The following is a 25,023-nucleotide window of genomic DNA, read 5'->3' as shown; positions in this document are numbered from 1 at the left end:
AATGTTTAGTCCAGGTAAACTTTTCCCCCTTGCGGCCGTGACGTGTTGACACGGATCTTTAGCTGGAACATTCTCTGATAGCCCTTTGACCAGCGCCCCCTGCTGGGGGACCCTCCTTCCAGTTCTGATTTCAGTTCAGGACGAGATGTTTGAACATTTACTGTTAGGTTTATGTATACTGGACATACAAAGTTAGGGATCACAAATATTTTGGGGAACATTTTTGTTGTGATAACTTTTTGTTGTTGTTCTGTTCGCATCATACATCAGACAAACACAGCACCATTTTAACAACATGAATAAAGTTGTTAAGACTTCCAATTGAAGTGTTGTCAGAAGTAATGGTCCCATATTTGAGACATGTTGCAAAACTTCCTACATTACGTACAGACAAACACAGTCACACACTAATACACTATGTGTAATAGCATTAAATTACAATGAAAAATGTGGACAACAGTTGCGCATGTTACGCATATAACCTTATGTTTCTAGGTTTGTCAGCACCATACCTGTGCTTATGGGTTTCACCCAAGTGGTAAACATCTGAGACCTGCATCACTTCAGGCTTTCCTTCCACATTAAGCTGACACGCCCAATATAACTGGAATACTGTTAAAAGAAGCGTTAAACCCAACTCACTCATACTGACACTGATATAGCTTGCAAAATTTAGTTTCCAGGACGATATAGCTCATATCACCTGACACTGATATAGCTTGCAATATTTGGTTTCTAGGACGATATAGCTTATATCACCTGACACTGATATAGCTTGCAATATTTGGTTTCCAGGACAATATGGCTCATATCACCTGAATGATGATAACAGCAGTATGGATATTTGGAATTCATTCCCCCTTTGATCCTGTGTGAGAAGAAACTTTATAACACAGGAGCACAAATATTGATTCTACAGGCATGATTTATCCCGCCTTTGTATTCCTAATGGACAATGTTAGACATAGACAGTGTGAACATTTCTTAAGAGGGATTGGTGCCATTTAGTCCTCCATTGGTGATACATTCTTTGTCAGCTTTGTGATCTCTACATATTGTAGCAGGGTAATAGTTCTCCTTAACACGTGTCGTGTGGATCTGCTGTTAAGGGATTGTGCTTGTCATATCCTATGCCTTTCACTCGTTGCAAATGCTCTATCTGTAATGATTATTTATAACCTGACTTGGATGAATACAACACAAGGAAAATGAATGTATGAGCCTCAATATACTTTGTCATTTTTTATTTGCTGACCCAGCAGTTCTTCTCCATGGCTCATTCCAAGCCTGAAATGTCAGTAATGGTGAAACATGCTTCAGCTGATGTCTTTCCCAATGACATTCTTCCTTGTCCCCGTACGCCAATCAGCCATGACAGTTTCCCATTGTATCTTGATGTGGAAAAATCTGCAAATGTGTATATACCTTCTGGGCAAAATGAATTAAATTGTTGCAATTTTACAGATGACTTGCGTTGAAAAGCAGGCATATAAAGATATGTCTTGCGGTGTTATTGCAGTGGGTGTCACTTCATTGAGCTCCATGGCAGATAGCCAGATCCTCTTATCAAAGAAAGAACTTCCCCCTACTTTTCAACAACCAAGTTTGATAACTTCCCAGTTTTTAAGAATATGGTTCCTATATATTTTTTTGTTAAATGTCAAGATCATTTGGTGAAGCTGTGGGTGGTCAGTGTGTGTACACCTGGACTTAAGTGCCATACTGGTGATATGAGATAAACCAAGGATGTTAACAGTTGATAACACTCGTAACTATCTAGCTGATAAATACGGTATCCATCAACTTGGACTGTTATTCGGCAGATAAGTGCACGTCATGTTTTTGTATCACTGACGATAAGAATATACAGATTTTATTTCTGGAGGGTTTTTAAGAGTGAGCAGAAGATATGAAAAAGAAATGTTTAAATTTGAGGATATTTTTTGCGTTGAGCAGATGCAAGCCATGATTTTATGTTTAAAGCTGCAGGCGCCAAATCTTGGACCAAATTCCTTTGTTCTCTGTCCAGACTTACAATCTTCAGCACTGCTGGGTTTTTTTGGCGTTTAGTAAATTGACGATCCAAGACACATGTGCACAATATCGTTGGAATGATTCATAGCGAGATTTGGCTGCTCAATTATTAACAGCTTTAAGGAGAAAAATCCATAAAACATTTGCATGTGCTGGGGGAAGAATCAATATGCTAATAGGGTTTTTAATACCGAAGGTATTGCATCATGTTTTCGCTTCACGCCTCGGAATTCTGGGTCTCTTGCTTATCTCAGTTCCCCAGCCAAGTCCATCCATCATCCATCCCCCTTGCCCCAACCAAGTCCATTAAATACCACGCCTGCCCCAGCCAAGTCCATCGAATACCACGCCTGTCCCAACCAAGTCCATTCAATACCATGCCTGTCCCAACCAAGTCCATTCAATACCATGCCTGTCCCAACCAAGTCCATTCAATACCATGCCTGTCCCAACCAAGTCCATCCAATACATGCCAGTCCCAACCAAGTCCATCCAATACCATGCCTGTCCCAACCAAGTCCATCCAATACCATGCCTGTCCCAACCAAGTCCATACACCATTACGCCTGTCCCAACCAAGTCCATCTCAAGCCATGCCTGCCCCAACCAAGTCCATCTCAAGCCACGCCTGCCCCAACTAAGTCCATTCATCATCCATCCCACTTGCACAAACCAAGTCCATCCAAAACCACACCTCTCCCAACCAAGTCCATCCAATACCACGCCTGCCCCAACCAAGTCCATCCAAAACCACGCCTGTCCCAACCAAGTCCATCCATCATCCATCCATCATCCATCCCCCTGCCCGGACCAAGACCATCCACCTTTCATCACTACTGTCTTAACCGTTTGTTCTGCTTAACCTTGAATCCCGCACCCCACCCCACCCCACCCCACCCTAATCTTCACACCTTCTCTAAACATGTCTGCCTACTATTTATACCTCACCCTGACCCAGGCTTCCAACCCCCCACCCTGACCCAGGCTTCCAACCCCCCACCCTGACCCAGGCTTCCAACCCCCCCCCACCCTGACCCAGGCTTCCAACCCCCCACACTGACCCAGGCTTCCAACCCCCTCCCTCCAACTTGCCCCTCTCTTCCTTTCCCTCCCCCATCGCACACACACCCCGTCACCCTTGCCTGTGAGCTGGTCCTTATTACTCATGCATGTTGTGGCTGCTGCGACTGTATTGATTGTTACACACATGAACAGAGTCTGGGGCCATCCTGTTTATGTAATGAAGCCTCACCGTGTTCCTGAGCACTTCCACAGACAGCCTCCCTGTACAGAACAGAGGCTTAGGGCCCGACCTGTGACCAACCCTGCAAGGATCTATCCCTATCCCATTTCCTATTATTACAAGGACTGAGGAGCGTGTTTTCTGACACTCGATAGGGTGAAGCAACCTTTTTGTCATACCATGACTCTGTTTAAAGTCATCTGAATGCCCCCTCCAGACATCTAATAGGCTGTCTGTGAACGAGTGATGTTATGAGTAATATGAATTTTTTGCCCTTCCATCTCATTGAAACCCAGGCATGCTCAGGTCTTGCATTTTAAGATCTTCCAGACCCGATAATTTATTTTATGCAACGTTTTTGCCGTTCAGCAATTTGACACGGGGCAGCATGATGAAGCTGAATGGTCTCAATCAGGATGTGCAAGCAGCATGTCTGCTACTGAAGGGGAGGTAAATTAGGGGTTATGTGGGGTTATGTGCCAACGTGCCTGAGGCGTTGAACCAGCCCTGACGAACATCGCCTGGCACTTTCCATGATGCAAGCCATCTGACCAGGTTGCCGGGGTCCACCAGGTGATCTGCCTCATGCTGCCGCCTCCATCGTCATCTCCCAGCATGCACCTCTCACTTCCTGTGCAGATGCAATGACAGCTTGACCATAGCTGCTGTTGGCAATTTGTTTGGTATTTTAATCCCGTGTTTTTTCACCGGCAACTTGTCTGGATCTCTTGTGTTGGTGCTGCCATATTCCTGTACCATGACGGATGTGCTGCCGTCTGCTTCCACTGTCAGTCGCCATGTGTTCATATATCGGGATATTTTGTGAGACAGATGACTGGATTTTTAAAAAAATATTTCATGTCACATTATGTGAGGAAGGGTTAAGGTGATTTACATGAACTCGTCACGACAGAAGGCTCTGAGACTGTTGAAATCTATATGACATCTGCTGATGAAAAGTGAGAATGGGTGAGGGTGACGCATCATGTTACCTCTAACTGCGCCAGCTACAATATTCAGTTACTTGGAGGAATTCATCAGTATTGAACTGTACCACATCTGCCACACTGAGCTAAGTCATTCCTCATCGAATTGCACACTCCCTATTCACAGACTGATTCCTTCCATTTTGTATTTCTGACTTGAACCGAATGAATGTAAAACCTGATATCTCTCTCACCTACACGTGGGAGCGATAACCCTGTGTGTGTGAGACGTGTAGACCGGCACCTGATCTCACCGGGACCAGTTGTAGGGACATGTGGTATTGATGTTTTACCTGAACGTTTGGACCTTCACAGCTCATGGTGGCAGTGAGGAGATGTTTACAAACAACAAGCAAGGTGTTTAGTCCGTCCATTTTGTGTGAGTGGTGACCAGCTCTGCTGCGATGGGAGAGGTTTGCAATGGAGAAATGCATCTGCAGACGGCAGGAGGATTCTGCTTGTGCAGAGAGCATGGAGTAAGCATTCTAGTCTGGCAATGTTGTCACTGTGTGTCTGACCAAAAACTATAATCTTATCTACTTCCATTTCTACAAGCTGTACGGCAAATTGGTGGTTAATGTTTGCTTTCAAATGAGTTGTCACTCTCTTTGTTTTAACTATTGAAAAATTGTAGTACTTGTTTCATAATATATGCTCTTTCTTCAGATTACTTTTTAGTTATTAAGTTTAACAAGTGTTTATTTTTTACAAACTGGAAATAGAAGATATTGTTGTATGGTACAGTTTAATGTAGATAGTACAGCTTTGTAACATATCTCCTTGTTTTATATAAGTCAGTCGGTGATTATTGATAAGAAAATGTTCCAAATAGATACTTATCTGTAGGTAATATGTGTTGGGTATATTCCATACATCTAGTCTGCCAGGTGGTTTTGTTATTGGTTATTAGCACAGTACAAAATCGTTCATTATAATTTCATTGTTAAAAAATACAGAATGATGTGAGTCAGACAAAAGCTAGAAGGTCAGGGTGACCTACACCATGGAATGGTCAGACTGTGTATTGATTCTCTGCTCGGGGACATGTGACTGATTAATTTCTGTCTGAAACAGTCCTTTGCATCTCTGGATTAAAGGGCTTCATCTCTGGGTGTGGTATACAATCATCACAGTTTCATATTGTGCTATTTACATGATGTAGTGGGGGATACGAGTCATATCATACCGGGTTGCAATAAGCTGGAATAATCAATGTTTATGTGTGTTCTGCTTGTTTTGATCACAAGTTTAGCTTCTTTGCCCATAAGATATATCAAGACATGGGAATAGTAAATTGGCTCGAAAAAAACCACCCTGATAGGATAAATTCAATACTTAATAATAGGTTGAATAACAGCTCATTGAGCTTGCAGTGAATGCACACTGCTGTTGCCCAGTGTTCAATAGACTGGTGTAGGTTCTCTTCATCCTGATATGGTCATTATGATTCCACCAACTTCCCGATGGAATGACAAACACACTAAATATAGAAAACAGACATCTTGATTTTCTCAGCACTGGACCAAGTAATGACAGCATTAATGTTTCAACATAGGGAAGGTAAAATATTTCGCTGCAATTAGTACTCACATGCAGTCCATAGATGTATATAAGAGTTACCTGTGTCCTTATGATGGTCAGACATAGATGTATATAAGAGTTACCTGTGTCCTTATGATGGTCAGACATAGATGTATATAAGAGTTACCTGTGTCCTTATGATGGTCAGACATAGATGTATATAAGAGTTACCTGTGTCCTTATGATGGTCAGACACAGATGTATATAAGAGTTACCTGTCTCCTTATGATGGTCAGACATAAATGTATATAAGAGTTACCTGTGTCCTTATGATGGTCAGACATAGATGTATATAAGAGTTACCCGTGTCCTTATGATGGTCAGACATAGATGTATATAAGAGTTACCTGTCTCCTTATGATGGTCAGACATAGATGTATATAAGAGTTACCCGTGTCCTTATGATGGTCAGACTTGATGTATATAAGAGTTACCCGTGTCCTTATGATGGTCAGACATAGATGTATACAAGAGTTACCTGTGTCCTTATGATGGTCAGACATAGATGTATACAAGAGTTTCCTGTGTCCTTATGATGGTCAGACATAGATGTATATAAGAGTTACCTGTCTCCTTATGATGGTCAGACATAGATGTATATAAGAGTTACCTGTCTCCTTATGATGTTCAGACATAGATGTATATAAGAGTTACCTGTGTCCTTATGATGGTCAGACATAGATGTATATAAGAGTTACCTGTCTCCTTATGATGTTCAGACATAGATGTATATAAGAGTTACCTGTGTCCTTATGATGGTCAGACATAGATGTATATAAGAGTTACCTGTCTCCTTATGATGGTCAGACATAGATGTATATAAGAGTTACCTGTGTCCTTATGATGGTCAGACATAGATGTATATAAGAGTTACCTGTCTCCTTATGATGGTCAGACATAGATGTATATAAGAGTTACCTGTGTCCTTATGATGGTCAGACATAGATGTATATAAGAGTTACCTGTGTCCTTATGATGGTCAGACATAGATGTATATAAGAGTTACCTGTGTCCTTATGATGGTCAGACATAGATGTAATATCATAGACAGTTTAAATCTGCTGGATAAACAAAAAGGCGTTTAAATTTAAGGAGGTCCTAGACAGGAGTTTTTTTGTCTTTTGTTTTGTTACTTTGACCAAAGGATCTGTTGATTGATGTAATTCTGTTTCTGTTATGACAAGGACCCTTGAGTTGATGCTTAACTTGGCACACTGTAATGTCAAACTGACACATTTCATCAGGAGTCCAGGTTAATTCACTCCTTCCTAATGGGATTCTAGATAGGCCTGGAACATGCTGGATCTGAAAGCTTATACATGAAGGCATTTTCACACTCCTAATTCCCCAACCAGGCTCCAGAAACTTAGTAATGTCTTCCACAGATGCATCATCTGCCAGGAACCCTTTGCACCATCTGAACAATGGCGGGTAAAAACTACTCATCCTCAGGCAGCTCTGATAAGGCTGTTCTGCAGCTTCCAACAGTGGGACCGTGGGGATCTAGATGAGCCACGCATCATTCTACCTGGGATAGATAGACAGTTGTGTTTGCTTAATGGCTAGAGAAAAGTTGTCTTCTTTGCAGGTATTTCATGATGGCATTTGTAAGATTAAGTTGGAATAACAAATATTATTTGGATTGAAGTTGATGGCATACCTATCTGCTTGTGTCAGATGCAGTCCTGAACGTCGTTTTCATGCCGAAGTGTAGCAGACAGACCTATTGTTGTCAGTGAGGATGGGAAATCCGACCTTCCATGACAGTGAACCAGCTTGCAAAATTGGTAGCATTCCACTTTGTATAGTTCTTGAAACTTTCATATGCAGCAAGCCGCTGCCCCTTTCTGTCGCTGAGTATGCTGCCCTTCATGGCAGGGAAAAGCCAACGCTTTACAAAGAGTCATGTAAGACACTGGCATCATGGCTGCCAACTCACCCACATGTAGAGGATGTGTTGTCAGGCATCAGCGTGTGTTGTCAGGCATCCATGTGTGTTGTCAGGCATCGCTGTGTGTTGTCAGGCATCGCTGTGTGTTGTCAGGCAGCCATGTGTGTTGTCAGGCATCGATGTGTGTTGTCAGGCATCGATGTGTGTTGTCAGGCATCGATGGGTGTTGTCAGGCATCGATGTGTGTTGTCAGGCATCGATGGGTGTTGTCAGGCATCGCTTTGTGTTGTCAGGCATCGATGTGTGTTGTCAGGCATCGATGTATGTTGTCAGGCATCGATGTGTGTTGTCAGGCATCAATGTGTGTTGTCAGGCATCAATGTGTGTTGTCAGGCATCGCTTTGTGTTGTCAGGCATCGCTGTGTGTTGTCAGGCATCGCTGTGTGTTGTCAGGCATCGATGTGTATTGTCAGGCATCGGTGGGTGTTGTCAGGCATCGATGTGTATTGTCAGGCATCGATATGTGTTGTCAGGCATCGATGGGTGTTGTCAGGCATCGATGTGTGTTGTCAGGCATCGATGTGTGTTGTCAGGCATCGATGGGTGTTGTCAGGCATCGATGTGTATTGTCAGGCATCGGCGTGTGTTGTCAGGCAATATGAGACATGTGTCGGACATCATCTGTGGCAAGAAACATCCAGCTACATGTACTGTTGCAGTTGTAAAGTATGTGGTATCTCTCTAAATTAAATATTTATGATGATGTTCATGAAGTGTGTTTGTATTTTCCAGAGTGCACAGTCCCGCCTCTTCATCAAGGGAGGGAAGATCGTAAACGATGACCAGTCTTATGACGGGGACATCTACATTGAGGATGGAATTATCAAGTGAGTAGATTGATGGTTAAAGCATTCTCCTGCCACCCTGCAATATTGCAGGTGTTCACTGCTGTGATATTGCTGGTGTTCACTGCTGTGATATTGCTGGTGTCCACTGCTGTGATATTACTGGTGTCCACTGCTGTGATATTACTGGTGTTCACTGCTGTGATATAACTGGTGTCCACTGCTGTGATATTACTGGTGTTCACTGCTGTGATATTGCTGGTGTCCACTGCTGTGATATTGCTGGTGTCCACTGCTGTGATATTGCTGGTGTTCACTGCTGTGATATTGCTGGTGTCCACTGCTGTGATATTGCTGGTGTCCACTGCTGTGATATTGCTGGTGTTCACTGCTGTGATATTGCTGGTGTCCACTGCTGTGATATTGCTGGTGTCCACTGCTGTGATATTGCTGGTGTCCACTGCTGTGATATTGCTGGTGTCCACTGCTGTGATATTGCTGGTGTCCACTGCTGTGATATTACTGGTGTCCACTGCTGTGATATTACTGGTGTCCACTGCTGTGATATTGCTGGTGTCCACTGCTGGGATATTGCTGGTCTCTACTGCTGTGATATTGCTGGTTGAAGCAGCATAAACCCACACTCACTCACTCACTCACAGACTCACCATTACTCACTTTTATCTTGGTCAGAAATAAGAGCTCAGCTCAGTCAATAGGGCTGATAAGGTGTTTAGCTGGTCGCATTATTTGCCTGGTTGGTGATATGGGAATTCCATCCCCCAGTCGTCATGTTGCTGAAAGTTGGTTAAGGGTCACTCTACAGTGTGGAGGGAATTCCTTACATTATGTTAGCAACAACCTTGTCTGATCCCCATCACTTGGGATCATAACACTCACTCACTCACTCACTCACTCACTCATATCTGCTACTAGAAGCTGGCAATGGAATGGCACATGACCACGTCTATTATGTTATGTGTTTAATGTCTTGGTAACTGTTTAAAATGGCCTTGTGAATCAATTGAAACATGATCAAACTTTACTGAATGCAATATTGGGCTTTATGCTTGAGCTGAAGAATCGCTCAAATGGATTTCTAAGTAAGATGTTGCACAAAAGATTAATTAAAATTAAATTAATTAAAATTAAAAAGGGATTCAATTTACCCCAAAACGTTTACTAACTACAATAGTGATACCAGAACAGGACATTCCCCAAAAAGGGTGAAATCCTACGTGTCCTTAGGAAATGTTTAACATAAGACAGACTAACTACTTGGTTCAACGTTGGCACAGGCTGGTATGAATGGTGTGATATGTTGACATTTGATATCCTTGAACAGTCACCAAGGAATAAATTCTTTGAAAGAACTTTGTGAGAAGTAGTTTGACATTGGATTAAACCATTGACTGTTAATCTAGCTTTTGTAATCAACAGGAATCTTACAGCTTGTGTCAATTTGCTGATCATGCAAGGAAGACCCTGAATCTATTAGGAATAAAATTATTTTTTGTCCGTTTGTTTTTATTTTCTTATTTGTTTTCAGACAAATCGGAAATAACCTGGTTATCCCAGGGGGAGCTCGGACAATTGATGCTCGGGGGAAGCTCGTTATCCCAGGTAAGATTATTTGAAAGAATTTGTCTGAAGTTGTTCTTTACATGCGTGTCAGATGTGATGGTGCCAAAGCAGGAGGAGTTGTTTGCTTGGCCTTACTTAACAGACCAGCTGAGAAGTAGACTTATATGGTCATTTTACTTGAACAAGTTTTATAGGAAGAGCCTAGGGTCATCCTCATGTTGATGGGGGAGTAACTAAGAAGAGCACAGAATCTTTAACTGGGGTGTCTTCAGAAGAGGGTTGTCCTTATCCTGCAACAGGGGAGTAACTAGGAAGAACATTGAGTCATTAACCAGAGTCTGTAGTCATTATCCTGTAACGGGAGTTTGTAGGAAGAGCATTGAGTCATTAACCAGAGAGTCTGTAGTCATTAGCCTGTAACAAGGGAGTAACTAGGAAGAGCCTGGAGCCATCCTGATAAAAAGGGGATAATGTGACTGTTGACCTTCTAGTGCCTCACAACCAGCTTGGGTTGTATACTCCCCAGGGAGCTGAGAATGTAAATTGAGTGCAAATTGACACATAGACTCGGTAATGCTTTAGCATATTATTTATTTGCACATTAATATCTCCCCCTTGGTGCACCCCCCCCCCCCCCCCCCCCCCCCCCCTTTTTTTTTAAAATCGGGGGCTATAGCAACACCATGTCCGTCCATCTGTCAGCCATCCCTTCTCCGTTTCCGGAGCAGAACTCCAAAAATGTTAAATATTACTTGTTGAAACTTGCTATATAGATCAGTCTAGTGGTGAACTTTTGATGATATGATATTTTTTTCTTCACTGAACTGAAGGTCCAATCCAATGGCAATGAACCCTGGGGTAGTGGGGTATAAGTAGCCAAACTCTATTCTGAATAGCACCAGACTGGGGGACATGTCATCCCCTGTTGTTACCCTTGTGGTACAGTGCTGACAAGGCTGGCTACACTTCTGTTGTTATCCTTGTGGTACAGTGCTGACAAGGCTGGCTACACTTCTGTTGTTATCCTTGTGGTACAGTGCTGACAAGGCTGGCTACACTTCTGTTGTTATCCTTGTGGTACAGTGCTGACAAGGCTGGCTACACTTCTGTTGTTATCCTTGTGGTACAGTGCTGACAAGGCTGGCTACACTTCTGTTGTTATCCTTGTGGTACAGTGCTGACAAGGCTGGCTACACTTCTGTTGTTATCCTTGTGGTACAGTGCTGACAAGGCTGGCTACACTTCTGTTGTTATCCTTGTGGTACAGTGCTGACAAGGCTGGCTACACTCCTGTTGTTACCCTTGTGGTACAGTGCTGACAAGGATGGCTACACTTCTGTTGTTATCCTTGTGGTACAGTGCTGACAAGGCTGGCTACACTTCTGTTATCTTGCAGGTGGCATCGACACACACACGCACATGCAGCTGCCCTTCATGGGGACACAGGCGGTGGACGACTTCTACAGCGGGACCAAGGCAGCTCTGGCAGGAGGAACCACTATGATAAGTGAGTGGAACACAAGCAGGGTACACAGGAGAATGTGGGTTGGTCTTCATGTGGGCGGGGCATTGTTGTCATCTCCCGATAAATCTGTCAATACTTTCGACCGCCCCTGTGGTCTACTGGTAGAGTGTCTGCCCGGCAAGCAGAAGGTCCTGGGTTCGATTCCAAGCTGCGTTATACCAACGCACGTTAAAAGATGGTATTGTCCTGAAATGTAGGGGAGACCAATGGTGATGAACTTAGGTTGGATAGAGGCTGGTAAGAGAAATATCTGGCTGATAGTTGGTTGGGATATATTTTTGTGCAATTAGGTGGAGAAATATTTTGTTGAAACTAAGAAGGGTCAAATATTACGGAAACTATATTATTTATAAAATGCTAATAAAGTAGGAAGAATAAATATATTGTTGCAACAAACTTTTGCATTCTGTAATATCTATCCTTCCACTTTCAGTTGATTTTGTCATGGATCAGAAGGGTGTGTCTCTGTTGGATGCTTACGACAAATGGCGATCCTGGGCTGACGAGAAAGTGTGCTGTGACTACGGGCTCCATGTTGGAGTGACGTGGTGGAGTGAGCAGGTGGCCAATGAAATGGAGGTGCTGTGCAATGAGAGAGGTAGGAGCCATAGGGCGTCTGTAGGATCTGTAAGGCGTCTGTAGGATCTTAAGGGCGTCTGTAGGATCTGTAAGGCGTCTGTAGGATCTGTAAGGTGTCTGTAGGATCTGTAGGGCGTCTGTAGGATCTGTAAGGCGTCTGTAGGATCTGTAGGGCGTCTGTAGGATCTGTAAGGCGTCTGTAGGACCTGTAGGGCGTCTGTAAGATCTGTAGGGCGTCTGTAGGATCTGTAGGGCGTCTGTAGGATCTGTAGGGCGTCTGTAGGCGTCTGTAGGGCGTCTGTAGGATCTGTAAGGCATCTGTAGGACCTGTAGGGCGTCTGTAGGATCTGTAGGGCGTCTGTAGGATCTGTAGGGCGTCTGTAGGATCTGTAAGGCGTCTGTAGGATCTGTAAGGCGTCTGTAGGATCTGTAAGGCGTCTGCGTCTCCCAACACGTTCCACTCGGGACAGTAGGGTAGCCTGGTGTGTTCCTGTTCCACATGTTTTTGTCTCTACACTTGTATTGCCATTCTGGTTGTGACGTGACGACTGCCTCCGTTGTCTAGTGGATAGAGGATCTGAAGGATCTGACTGGAATATTGTGTGAGGCCATGCTCACTCACGGTATGGCGTGCCCAATGTGGGAGGAACACATCTGGCTCATATCAATAACTACAGTAAACTATGGTTATATCAAACTCAAAGAGACCACTAGTTTTTGTTCGTAATAACCATAGTTCATTATAAGCATATTTACAGCATATATACAACAAATTTCCAGGACTAAAAAATAAGTTTGTTATAAGCATGTTCATTATAAACGTAGTTTACTGTATCAAGGCATCAGTTGCCTCAGTAGCATTTCCTAACTTTATTGACCGCCTCTGTGGTCTAGTGGTAGAGCGTCTGTCCGGAAAGTGTATAGCCACATCATACCAAAAGATGTGAAAAGGTGGTACTTGTTGTTACCCTGCCTGGCTAAGGGGCTAAGACTGTCAGTATACTGTGTGGGGTGTTCATGTTAAACTTCGGCATGGCACCTCAGTGGGCCAGCACTATAAAACCAGCATTAGTCCGGACTAGTACAAGCAGCCATGCACGCACGTGCATGCATGCATGCCGCTATGTAAGTGCAATTATCTTGATGTTAAACCCCACTTCACCTGACCTCATAACTTTTAACTAACTATTTGAAAAGATATGCTGTCAAATAAGTGAATCACTATTAAAGGAGAACTGCAAGTAACAAACGTCTATTGGGTATAGCATTACACCAGTAATGCACCAGTTGTTCAAAGGAAGCCAAACTTTTACTGACGACAAATTGTTTTTTTAAATATTTGCATCTTACCTGTAAGGGTATACACATTCCCCTTGTGACTTTGATTGGTTTCCAAGTGCATTTGTGTTGTGATATTTTCCAGGTGTGAACTCCTTCAAGATGTTCCTGGCCTATAAGGATGTGTTCATGCTGTCGGACACAGAACTGTACCAGTCCTTCCTTAAATGTAAACAGCTTGGTGCCCTCGCTATGGTGCATGCAGAGAATGGGAGCATCATTGAGGAGGTAACAAGCAGAGTTGTTCCCCTTAGATTACTGGAGTATGTCAGTGAGGAGGTAACCAGCAGAGTTGTTCCCCTTAGATTACTGGAGTATGTCAGTGAGGAGGTAACCAGTAGAGTTGTTCCCCTTCGATTACTGGAGTATGTCAGTGAGGAGGTAACAAGCAGAGTTGTTCCCCTTAGATTACAAGCAGAGTTGTTCCCCTTAGATTACTGGAGTATGTCAGTGCGGAGGTAACAAGCAGAGTTGTTCCCCTTAGATTACTGGAGTATGTCAGTGAGGAGGTAACAAGCAGAGTTGTTCCCCTTAGATTATTTCATTGAGAGACAACAAAATGTATATATTAACTGTGATTTAGATTGGACAAATGACATTAGGACATTTTCATGATTTTATCAACGTTTGACCTCTTCCAATATGTTTTGGATCTTTGGGATGACAATCAGTCAGTGTCCTTGAAAAGAACCGACCTGAAACCCTGATCAATGAGAGTGTAATTAACCAGCTGGACACAAGGCCCACTTGCACAAAGCGATCTTAGCACTATGACTATTGTAAGCCTATGTTAAAGTATGGAAGTTACGATCATCTTAGCGCTAAGACTATTGTAAGCCTATGTTAAAGTATGGGAGTTGAGATCATCTTAGTGCTAAGAATGCTTTGTGAAAGTGGGCCCAGGTCTGTAATCCTAACAGGACTCTATATTCGAGTTTTCCTGCTTTAGAAATCTCGGGAGATGCTGCAGATGGGAATCTCAGGCCCTGAGGGCCATGTCTTGTGTCGACCAGAGGAGGTGAGTGGCAGAGTGGGATCGATCAATCAATCAATCAATCAATCAATCAATGCTTATAGGTTTTGTATTATATCATATTTCAGGAGGTTACTAAATTTCATGGGATATATCATACAGCAGTAGAAACTCAAATTTGTAGTCCACTAGTCCTTATAATGATAATATATAGCAAAACCCTTAAAATTGGCAGATTTCTACTTGTCCTTAAGATACCTCAACTATTGGGCAGTTTGGCAAGGACTACAGGACTAGTGCCAGTTTCTACACTGTACATATGCTACACATCTCTTACAGCATCACAACTTGCCATGCAGAATTGCATCCCTTAGGAACGCTAGATCATAGTTTCAATCCCCAGATTTCCCTGATTATGTTTGGTAGCATGCATACTTCCTCCAACAAGCCAACATGCCGTGATATATCAGAAATACTGTTAACTGCTGGAGGAGCATTCATCCCTGAAGACAATGGCAGATACCCTGGATGGTTGATAGTATATAGTAGTCAGTATATGTGACTGGGCTGTTTGTGTCTACAGGTTGAGGCCGAGGCAACACAGCGAGCCATCACGATAGCCAACCAGGCTGATGCACCCCTCTACATTGTACACGTCATGAGCAAGAGCTCTGCCGATGTCATCTCTGCTGCAAGGAGAAAAGGTGGGTGAAACACAACCTTGAATGTTCCTGGTTACCTGATATATATATGTTCACAGTTTGGCGTTTATTGAAAGGGCTCACGCAGTTCTGATCTGACTGTAAAGATGGCTACTATGTCGGCCATGTTGAAATTGTGATTTAGCCCATTCCTCTGCTGTTTATTCATATATCACTTACTTTCCTTCTACATATTATGTGACCTGTGACGATCTGTGTTGGAATGGTTCCTCACCAACCCTTGATTGTCGCAAGAGGTGACTAAAGTCTCAAAAGAATTTCTTTCATTTTGGGGAAAAATATTCCCTGTGTCAAAGCACTAAGTTAATTACATGACAAATCAAAATTGCAACTTAATTGAAATAAATTATTCAACAATTAATGCCCTCATGGAAAAAGGATATGGATGGAATCACATTAAGTCTGCCTCCTTGCCCAACGACCCACACACTTCCCACTTCAACCACAGGCATCCATCGTAAGACCACTAACCGGGGGCCAACCCACCAGTCAATTCTCTGACGACTCTCAATCACTGACTTGGTTGATGCATGTCATCGTATCCCAACTGCGTGGATCCGTGCTCGTGATATCAATCACTGGGTTGTCTGTCCTTACTTGATTATTTCCAGACAGCCCCTCATACAGCTGGAATATTGCTGATTGTGGCGATAGAAAACAAACAAGCAAAAAACACATCAAGTTCTCCTGTTAGTCATGCTGTGTTGGTGAAGCAAGATTTGTTTTAACCACTGGTATGACATGAGATATATATTGTTTGCAGGTATTATAGTATTTGGTGCGTCTATTGCAACTGGTATGACATAGATATATATTGTTTGCAGGTATTATAGTATTTGGTGCGTCTATTGCAACTGGTATGACATGAGATATATATTGTTTGCAGGTATTATAGTATTTGGTGCGTCGATTGCAACTGGTATGACATAGATATATATTATTTGCAGGTATTATAGTATTTGGTGCGTCTATTGCAACTGGTATGACATGAGATATATATTGTTTGCAGGTAATATAGTATTTGGTGCGTCTATTGCAACTGGTATGACATGAGATATATATTGTTTGCAGGTAATATAGTATTTGGTGCGTCTATTGCAACTGGTATGACATGAGATATATATTGTTTGCAGGTATTATAGTATTTGGTGCGTCTATTGCAACTGGTATGACATGAGATATATATTGTTTGCAGGTATTATAATATTTGGTGCGTCTATTGCAACTGGTATGACATGAGATATATATTGTTTGCAGGTAATATAGTATTTGGTGCGTCTATTGCAACTGGTATGACATGAGATATATATTGTTTGCAGGTATTATAGTATTTGGTGCGTCTATTGCAACTGGTATGACATGAGATATATATTGTTTGCAGGTAATATAGTATTTGGTGCGTCTATTGCAACTGGTATGACATGAGATATATATTGTTTGCAGGTAATATAGTATTTGGTGAGCCTATTGCCGCCAGTTTAGGCACTGATGGTACTCACTGTTTCAACAAATGCTGGCGTCATGCTGCTGGTCATGTGATGGGCCCCCCTCTCCGGGCAGACCCCACCACACCCGACTATCTCATGGATCTGCTTGCCAAGTAAGTGGGCGAAACGGTTTCCATAGAAACATATACAGCAAGTACATTGAATCATTTTCAAAACTCTTTGTCTGTACATAGAGCAATAAGATCTTGTCAGAGAAATGGTAAAAAAATTCAAATCTGAAAAGCTCCACCAAAATCAAACGTACGTGATCATCGCAGTAAAAACATTTACAATGTTCAACCTGTAAGACTGATGGACTGTCTTCAGGATACATATTCAGATTGTTATAGAACCAACCGAAAAATCTGAAATGTTGGTTTAATTTATTTTTTTTCACACCTACGAACCAGATTTCTTTTCACAAAATTCTTTAAGCAAAGAAAACAAGTGTCTGGACTTCAGTCATGCATATCTGTTAATATTGCTGCAACATTTCTTAATGCTGTTCAAACTGTGAACATTTGTATCTTCTTAAAAAACATTCTGATCTGTAATTGTATGTTTTATTGTTATATTATTGAAATGTGAAGCCTGATACCCACTCATTCTATAATCCAGCAACGACCTTCAAGTCACTGGCACAGACAACTGCACGTTCAACGCTGATCAGAAAGCTCTAGGCAAAGATGACTTCCGTAATATTCCAAATGGCGTCAATGGCGTTGAAGATAGAATGTCTGTCATCTGGGAGAAGGGCGTTGTAAGTAGAAGAAAGAGATCACTTCTGAATCATTCAAAATGGATTTTGAGTTCTAATATAGGTCTCAGAAAGGCCTTTTAGTTTGAGGTTTAGCTTGAAATGGCCTTAGTTTGAGGCTTGACTTTAAATGGCAGTGAAGTTGAGGCTTGTCTTACAGGCCTGAAAATTGGTCAACTGCATTCTGTAATAAGGTCATGAATTTTGTCTACTTTCTATATGAGATGACACTGTTTGTTTACAGCACAGCGGTAAGATGGACCCATGTAGATTCGTGGCTGTTACAAGTACAAATGCTGCTAAGATTTTCAACATGTACCCCAAGAAGGTGAGTGAAATATGTTTCTGTGTGTAGGGTTATTCACAGGAATGTATTGGTCAGTAAACTTGTGATGGGTATCCTCGGCTAAAGAAATATAACAGTTGATTCTCAGGCAACAACTATTAGAAACAAGAGATGTATGATGTTCACGTTTCTTTTGATGCTGAGTATACATCTATCTCGACAATCACAATGCCTTCATTATAGTTAGGAGTCGGTGACCACTGAAGCCGTCCTCCGTGGATGAGGTGCGGGATACTGCAGGCTGACCATATTGGTATCGTAATAAAATACCTGGCAGTCGGACAGGGTTCACCTTAGGGTAAAATGTTGAATCTTGTGGGTTAGTCCAGACATGACCTTGGCTGGCCGGAGATTCCTGTTCTGTTCTCATAAAGTAGTTGTATGAACATCCCGAACTATGAGTGTGGGCCTATAGATAAACATGACACAGATATTCCTGCGATACATTTATGGTTTGACTCAGTGTACAAGTCCTTAAGGGGACACAGTTGGCCTGGTAACGTCCGTTGGCACAAAGTGCTCTGCAGAATTAACTCCCTTTAGCATAACAGAATCCTAGGAGTATTTTCATTGGTAACACTGTTGCAAAATTGATTGACAAGACTGCAGAAATGTGTGAGTGATTTTCTCCCAAATTGTTAGCTCCCCTGTATCCATGACAACAAAATGGCAGCAACTGACCATGCTGAGTAATATTTACTGTAGTATGTAGAAAATAGGATCTCCATGTACAATCTGTATCAATCACTGTCCAACACTTTAGCTCCCAATATATTGCAGTGCATCAGCAGCTCATGTTCACCCTGGGATGGAAATGACAAAAATGTTTCGAAGCCTACAGAATATGATTTAGAATATGAATATGTTTAGAATATGATCTCCAATTACAGGGAAGGATAGCAATTGGCTCGGATGCAGATATCGTTATCTGGGACCCTAACCAGACACGAACAATCTCAGCCAAGACTCATCACCAGGCTGTGGACTTCAACATCTTCGAGGGAATGGTCTGTCATGGTGTCCCTCTGTACGTCATGATGAACGGGCATGTTGTATTGGACGAAGGACAGGTTAGTTTGTCCCATATTTTCTGGGTCTTGGAGGAATGTCACTTCCCACTCCGTCTACAGGACCCTCTTTGTCGGGTGGTAATGGTCTGTGGATTTTTTTTTCCAAATAATGAATACTTGGTACTGAGTTACCTCCCTTTGTGGTGATGTCGAAATACCCACCAGTAGTCGTGGAAGGCGGGACATGTGGGTCTGTACTGATGGGGTTTCTCAGTGTGTATTATGTAACGGTTGTGACTGGTTTAAAACTACATCGCTGACTTATTCCTTTTGTCTTACAGCTGAAGGTGACTCAAGGTCTTGGCCGCTTCATCCCTACCAACTGTAATTCCGAGTACGTCTTCGGACGAGTGAAGGAGAGGGAAAGGGTGAGTCCGTGTCTTGTTCTGAACTGTTAAACCTTTTCATGAAACAGTTACACCCATCACGAAAGTATGAGCTCCTGTTATGAAACAGTGACAGCTTGGATCGGAACTCACAATATCAATCACGTGATTGTTTGGTGCTGATTATTTACAGGCTCTCACCATATAGCTGGAATACACACACATGCACACACACACACACACACACACACAGAGGCACACACCACCACAGGAGTACACCACACACGTACATACACATGCACTGACACACACTACACCACACATTCATACAGACACACACGCACACACTACACCATGCATGCATGCACGCACACGCACACGCACACACACACACACACACGTGTGACATGCATGTTATTGTAATTTTCTGTTGTCAGGCCCGCTGACCAGTGAAGGTGGAGCGTGACACTGACACACACTCACACACACACACACATGCACACACACACACTCGCACTCGCACTCGCACTCACACTCACACACACACACACACATACAAGTGTGACATGCATGTTATTGTAATTTTCTGTTGTGTCAGGCGCGCCGACCAGTGAAGGTGGAGCGTGACCCCTACACCGGCCCCGTCATTGAGGTCATGATGAACGCTCTGTCGATGAAACCCGTGCACAGCAATCCCATTATCCCTGACGCCAACTCGGCAGAGTTCCACAACCGACCATTAACCAGTGGAGGTGGACGAAACTTGCAAGACTCCAGCTTTAGCTTCAGTGGTAGGCAGGCTTGCCAAGTTTTCATTTGGCCAAAGGGGTATATTTCCTACCCTGCACTAAGTATTCCCCCATATCAACGCTGCATAGCGACCTCAGTATCTCCCTTCAAATACAGCCCAAAAAAACCATGCAGAAACTTTCATTCCATCTTGCATGAAATTTTGACTGCATAACCATCAAATAACAGTAGTACACTACAGCGAGAAACAAAACATGTTTCAACATGTGACGAAAAATATTTTCAACATTGTCAAGTCACTGTACCGGTTGACTAACGGTTTCAGACATTTTTGTGCCACTTGAAATCAGTGACTGAAAGTGAAAAAAGAAAGAAAAATTAATTAATTACGTAAGAGTATAAGACACACGAGGTTGTCAGTGAGAGTTGAGGCTGCTCCTGGGGACATAACGTGACATCAGGGAGGCGGACATTTAGACACATGACAACATCACTGCCTGTAAGGGTTAACATAACTAACGTACCAGTCATTTATCATAGAGGGAAATCTTTTTTTTTCAACAAAAATAACCTTTTCTTAGTGACTCCCAAAATTTTCTTCTTTAATGTTTTTTTACCCTTATTGATTTAAAACAAAAACAACAAATTCTGTTAAGTTAAAGTGTTTTCAAAACTATACAATTGTTTTAATTTTACCTCTCCCCATGGGCTTTGGTATTTAAGAGAAAACATTTATTTTTAATTTTTTTTACACTGCTTTTCATTTTCTCAAAAGAGTATTAATTCTTTTCCCCACCAATGTCCTGCTACAATCTCAAATTGTCCGTGATACTCTACGATTGCTTCAGTTTCGACCTTTGGTTCACAAGACCTGATTGAGTGAACTATCATGTAGCTATCCTTGTCATCCACTGTTTACAACACTTGCCAACATGCGTACTCAACATCCCCGAGTCGAGTGTCCTAGGCAGGCTGGCATAGATACCTGATGATATTCTCCCTGTTGGCATGAGATGGTAGACTTATCTGAACACGGCTGTCTCCCGGACAAACTGGTAGACTTGGCAAGTCTGGTTCCGCAACATGTCAAATAACATGGCTATTCTAACCTCATCCATTCATTACTGTGTTGCTTGACATAGTCTTCCTCTCTAAACGAATGTTCTCTCATAGCGAATGTGCTCTCATACTAACAGGAAATAGTGGATCGTTCGTGTGTCTTGTTATGCCTGATTGTTGTTTGTAGTTTAAGAGAATGTGCCCCATGAATAGATCGGCAAACAAGATTTTAATTAGATTTTGCATGTCGTACCTTGATAGTTTTTCTCCTCCACAAGAGAAAACAGCTGCTACTGAATGTCTCAACTCTCTCTTGCTTGACATGCATAGGACCTCTGAAGTTAGTCTTGTGGACACAGACAATCTTTACTGTTTGTTTTTGCTTGAAATAGCTTCTATTGTCTGAATAAATAGTTCTAACTTAGAATATACATATTTATTACCAGTTTTGTAGGAAATATGAATAGAACATGTACAGATTATTAGCTTTGTATTTTGAACTTATGTAGACTACCAAGTTTTTTTGGTATTTATTGAAATGAGTAAAACATTTCTTTCTCTATGTAGAAAACTATGTTGATAATTCAGTTGTTTCTTGTTGCTGATGGTATGAATTTTGTTGAGAAACTTTATTTTAACTGTAGTGAGTTTTAAATTATCTTGTCAAGGTTTTTGCATGTGTTAAATGTCCAAGTTTGCTAAGTGTCTCATCTGTAATACATTGATTAATGCATGGGACACAGGTGATCCAGTCAGCTAAGGCTGTGCAGAGTTGTGCCCCTTGGGCATGCCAGGAACCTATGATCATGGGTTCAAACCTTGGTTCGCCCTGATGATGTTTCTAGGTTTGTGTGCATCACTTCAGGCTTTCCTCCCACAGTAAGCTGACAAGCAGTGATGTAACTGGAATACTGGCATTAAACCCAACTCACTCACTCACTCATTACTGCATGTGGCTAAGACAAGTGACAAACAAACATAGGCTTGTGGGGGACAGAATTCTCTCCCTTTGCCCCTTTTGTTTTATCTCCTAATTTTAGTACCTTTTGTCAGAAGTGTTGGGAAGGTAGTGGGAATACATTATATTTTTAAATATGTATATATGGTTGGTATGGTAAGTTGCTAAGGAGTAATAAGCATAATATGTTGACGAAATAGTTTCCTTCGCACAGTGATCTGGGGTTTTGGGGGTGGCCTTATGGTTAAAGCATTGGTTTGTTTGTTTAACCAAGCATCTGAGTTTGATTCCCGATATGGATACAATGGAACCATCTTGGGGACCCCTTATTGTTAGAGCATTGCTAAAACCAAAACAATGATGGACCCTAATTTTGATCTTATTTGGAAATTTTATGTTGATTTTTTAAACTCAACTTCAGAAACAGGGATGTTTTTTTAATGTTATTCCACATTTGTTGATGATCAGGAAACAATGCAATAAAAGACCTGATTTATGTTTGTGTGCATCTCGGGGGAACAAGAACTAGTGTTATTGTTTTCTGTATATCATCTCACACATGAACAAAATGTTTGCTTCATTTTCCCTTGTCCTGATTTTTCTGGTAGAAATGATATGCTTCCTTCCTTGTGTTGCTTCAGGGTTTGACCTAATCTGGTCTTTTTCTCTTCTCCAGGTGCCCAGATAGATGACAAGGCTCCGCGGCGCTCAACCACTCGCGTTGCAGCTCCCCCTGGTGGTGCTGCCACAAAGCTGTGGTAGTGAATGTGCTACCCAAGGGCAGATAACTCAGGCTGTCTCTCGCTTACAGTAATGAAGTGTCCAAGTGGAGAGCTTGTCAAGTGTTGCGTTCTTAATTGCTGCCGATTATGAGAGATTGTTTTGTTGGGTGGTCCACCTTGTGTACAACTTGCAGACAACTAGTTCAACTTGTTACACGTAGGAAACGTAAATATCAAAGTGCAGAAACATATTGAATCCTTGACAGTAAGTGAGTGTGGGTTAATTGTTTTGTCACTGAGACTGAAACTTTCACAAGATACGTTCTTCAAATCATTTTATTTTTAATTTCTGTTTTATTCTACATTTTGATAGAACGTTCATGTTTGCAGTTGTACATAATGTGTGGATGCCAGTTTTCAACGTGCAGACATCTGTTTCATCATTCCGTGTTAAGTTGAAAACTCAACGATTCGTTTCTAAACATATAATGGAATCAGGTCGTTACAAAATTAACAGCATGAATTTCTATTTCGCTTGAAAAATACTTCTAGTCTTACTGGAATATATTTTCCAATATCAACATCACATGCAGTGACAAAATTTCAACTGAATATCGTGAGTGACAAGCCTTGATTGTATGATGAATGTGTAAACATGTGACAATCACATGACATGTCATGTGACCCCTTGACTGCCCGCTGCTGTTGGAGCAATGATCTCAGAACACCATTCCCGTGATCATGCATTTGTGAAGCAAACCAAACATTTATTGTATTTACAAGGGTAAACCTCTTTCGTAATAGATACCGGATTGCGTTTCTATGTTGTATACATGTACCTGTCAATCATAAATACAGAAAACACTGAATAGTCTAATCTGAAAACTGAATAACCCCAAACTTAATCTGAAGATGAAAACTGGTTGACAAATGCAGAGTCAAGGGTCAAAGGTCAAAGGTCAAAGGTCAACATTCGACGGCAAGCTTTTAACCAGAACACTATTTCCCCACCAAAGGGAGGTAACTGAAGTAGTGGATGTATGAGCCAGTGAGTGGCAACCACCTGGTGTCTACACTATTCAGTGAGGATAGCTTTGTCAGGGTTCCAAGTATAATGTTTTACAAGATACATAATAATTTTATTTCTTTGTACGAGTAACCAAATATGATTCATGATATTGTAGACATGTGTCCATTTTGTTTTTTGTATTGTAGACTGTGCATGTTTTGTTGAGTTTTTGTCAAATTCATTTTTAAACACATAAATATTTTACAGAAGTGAAAATGTTTCTCCCTGCAAGGGGAGATAATTTGCCTACATTCTTACTAATGAAATTAACACCTATAACACAGGGAACAATGAACTTTTATTTTCAATACTAATTTTATTTAAAAAACTAAGTATCCAGGTAAAGAAAAATATCTCTCAGGATTTGTCTCAACTGTTAATTGACTGTCTCTTTGAAACACCCTGGGATTAACTCATAGATGGCCCTGTAAACGATCAACTACCTATGCAAGGGGAAAGTACCAGGTATAATCTCTTGTACAAGAAAGTATTTAACTGTCATTAATCAGACATATTCAGCAGAGTACACCGTGTATATGTAGGGACTGTCAGTGTATAGCAGGTTATTGTAAATTATATTCTTTTATAATATGGGTTGGAAATTGTACGCTTTGAGTCAGGACAGGCCACTGGAAACTTGCTTCACACTTGTTCCTTTTAAATTCCTTTTTTAATTTTGACATATTAACCCTTTTTCAACTGTCATTCCTTGAACCAAAGAACTGTTTTTGCATCAGCTTTATAAATGGACTATCTACTGCATATTATTCCCATTTATTTCAGTGTGGATGGTGCATTTCTTTTTTCTGGTAGATTGGAATTCAACCGAACATGTTTTACCTTAATTGATTTAAGTAATTTTTTTTTTTCAAATTAAAAAAATGTTTTGAAATCATCTTTATAGATTCTATTCAAAAACTTAATAAGAGGTTATTGTTTGAATTTGGAATTGAAATATTTAAGGAATGTTTTAACGAGAGGGGTCTAGGTGCCCCTACACCATCCATCCTGCAAGAACACTGTCTGTAAAAGTCTGTTTATCCCAGTGCCTGAATAAGGGGAAGAGAGGTACAATGGCCTTGTTGATATTGTCATAGTCGTAGCCTGTTGTAGGTGTCAGCATTTACATCTCTACTATGTACTGCCAATCAAGGCAAATAAATTATTGCTTCTGATGA

The 25,023-nt window shown here is 41.6% G+C and overlaps 1 protein-coding gene across 7 annotated transcripts in view; it reads left to right on the top strand.

Moving 5' to 3' along the window:
* LOC139466840 (dihydropyrimidinase-like) overlaps window positions 1–25,023 on the top strand; it is a 131,507-nt gene extending 106,484 nt beyond the window's left edge. For 5 of the 7 annotated variants that reach the window (XM_071248551.1, XM_071248558.1, XM_071248556.1 and 2 more), the window contains 14 exons: window positions 8,528–8,622; window positions 10,130–10,203; window positions 11,561–11,671; window positions 12,123–12,287; window positions 13,692–13,834; window positions 14,556–14,624; window positions 15,163–15,283; window positions 16,745–16,901; window positions 17,407–17,548; window positions 17,790–17,873; window positions 18,782–18,961; window positions 19,243–19,329; window positions 19,886–20,078; window positions 22,731–25,023. In XM_071248551.1, coding sequence (XP_071104652.1) covers window positions 8,528–8,622; window positions 10,130–10,203; window positions 11,561–11,671; window positions 12,123–12,287; window positions 13,692–13,834; window positions 14,556–14,624; window positions 15,163–15,283; window positions 16,745–16,901; window positions 17,407–17,548; window positions 17,790–17,873; window positions 18,782–18,961; window positions 19,243–19,329; window positions 19,886–20,078; window positions 22,731–22,816 — 1,707 coding nt within the window. In that variant the 3' untranslated portion in view covers window positions 22,817–25,023. Of the gene's footprint in view, window positions 1–3,550; window positions 4,740–8,527; window positions 8,623–10,129; window positions 10,204–11,560; window positions 11,672–12,122; window positions 12,288–13,691; window positions 13,835–14,555; window positions 14,625–15,162; window positions 15,284–16,744; window positions 16,902–17,406; window positions 17,549–17,789; window positions 17,874–18,781; window positions 18,962–19,242; window positions 19,330–19,885; window positions 20,079–22,730 lie in introns of those variants that run through there. The other 2 variants (XM_071248553.1, XM_071248552.1) reach the window with 2 other exon arrangements.

The sequence above is a fragment of the Haliotis cracherodii genome, unplaced genomic scaffold, assembly GCF_022045235.1.
Source record: "Haliotis cracherodii isolate W230 unplaced genomic scaffold, xgHalCrac1.p SCAF_19, whole genome shotgun sequence".
NCBI lineage: Eukaryota > Metazoa > Mollusca > Gastropoda > Lepetellida > Haliotidae > Haliotis > Haliotis cracherodii.
This window is presented reverse-complemented; position numbering and strand designations above follow the sequence as displayed.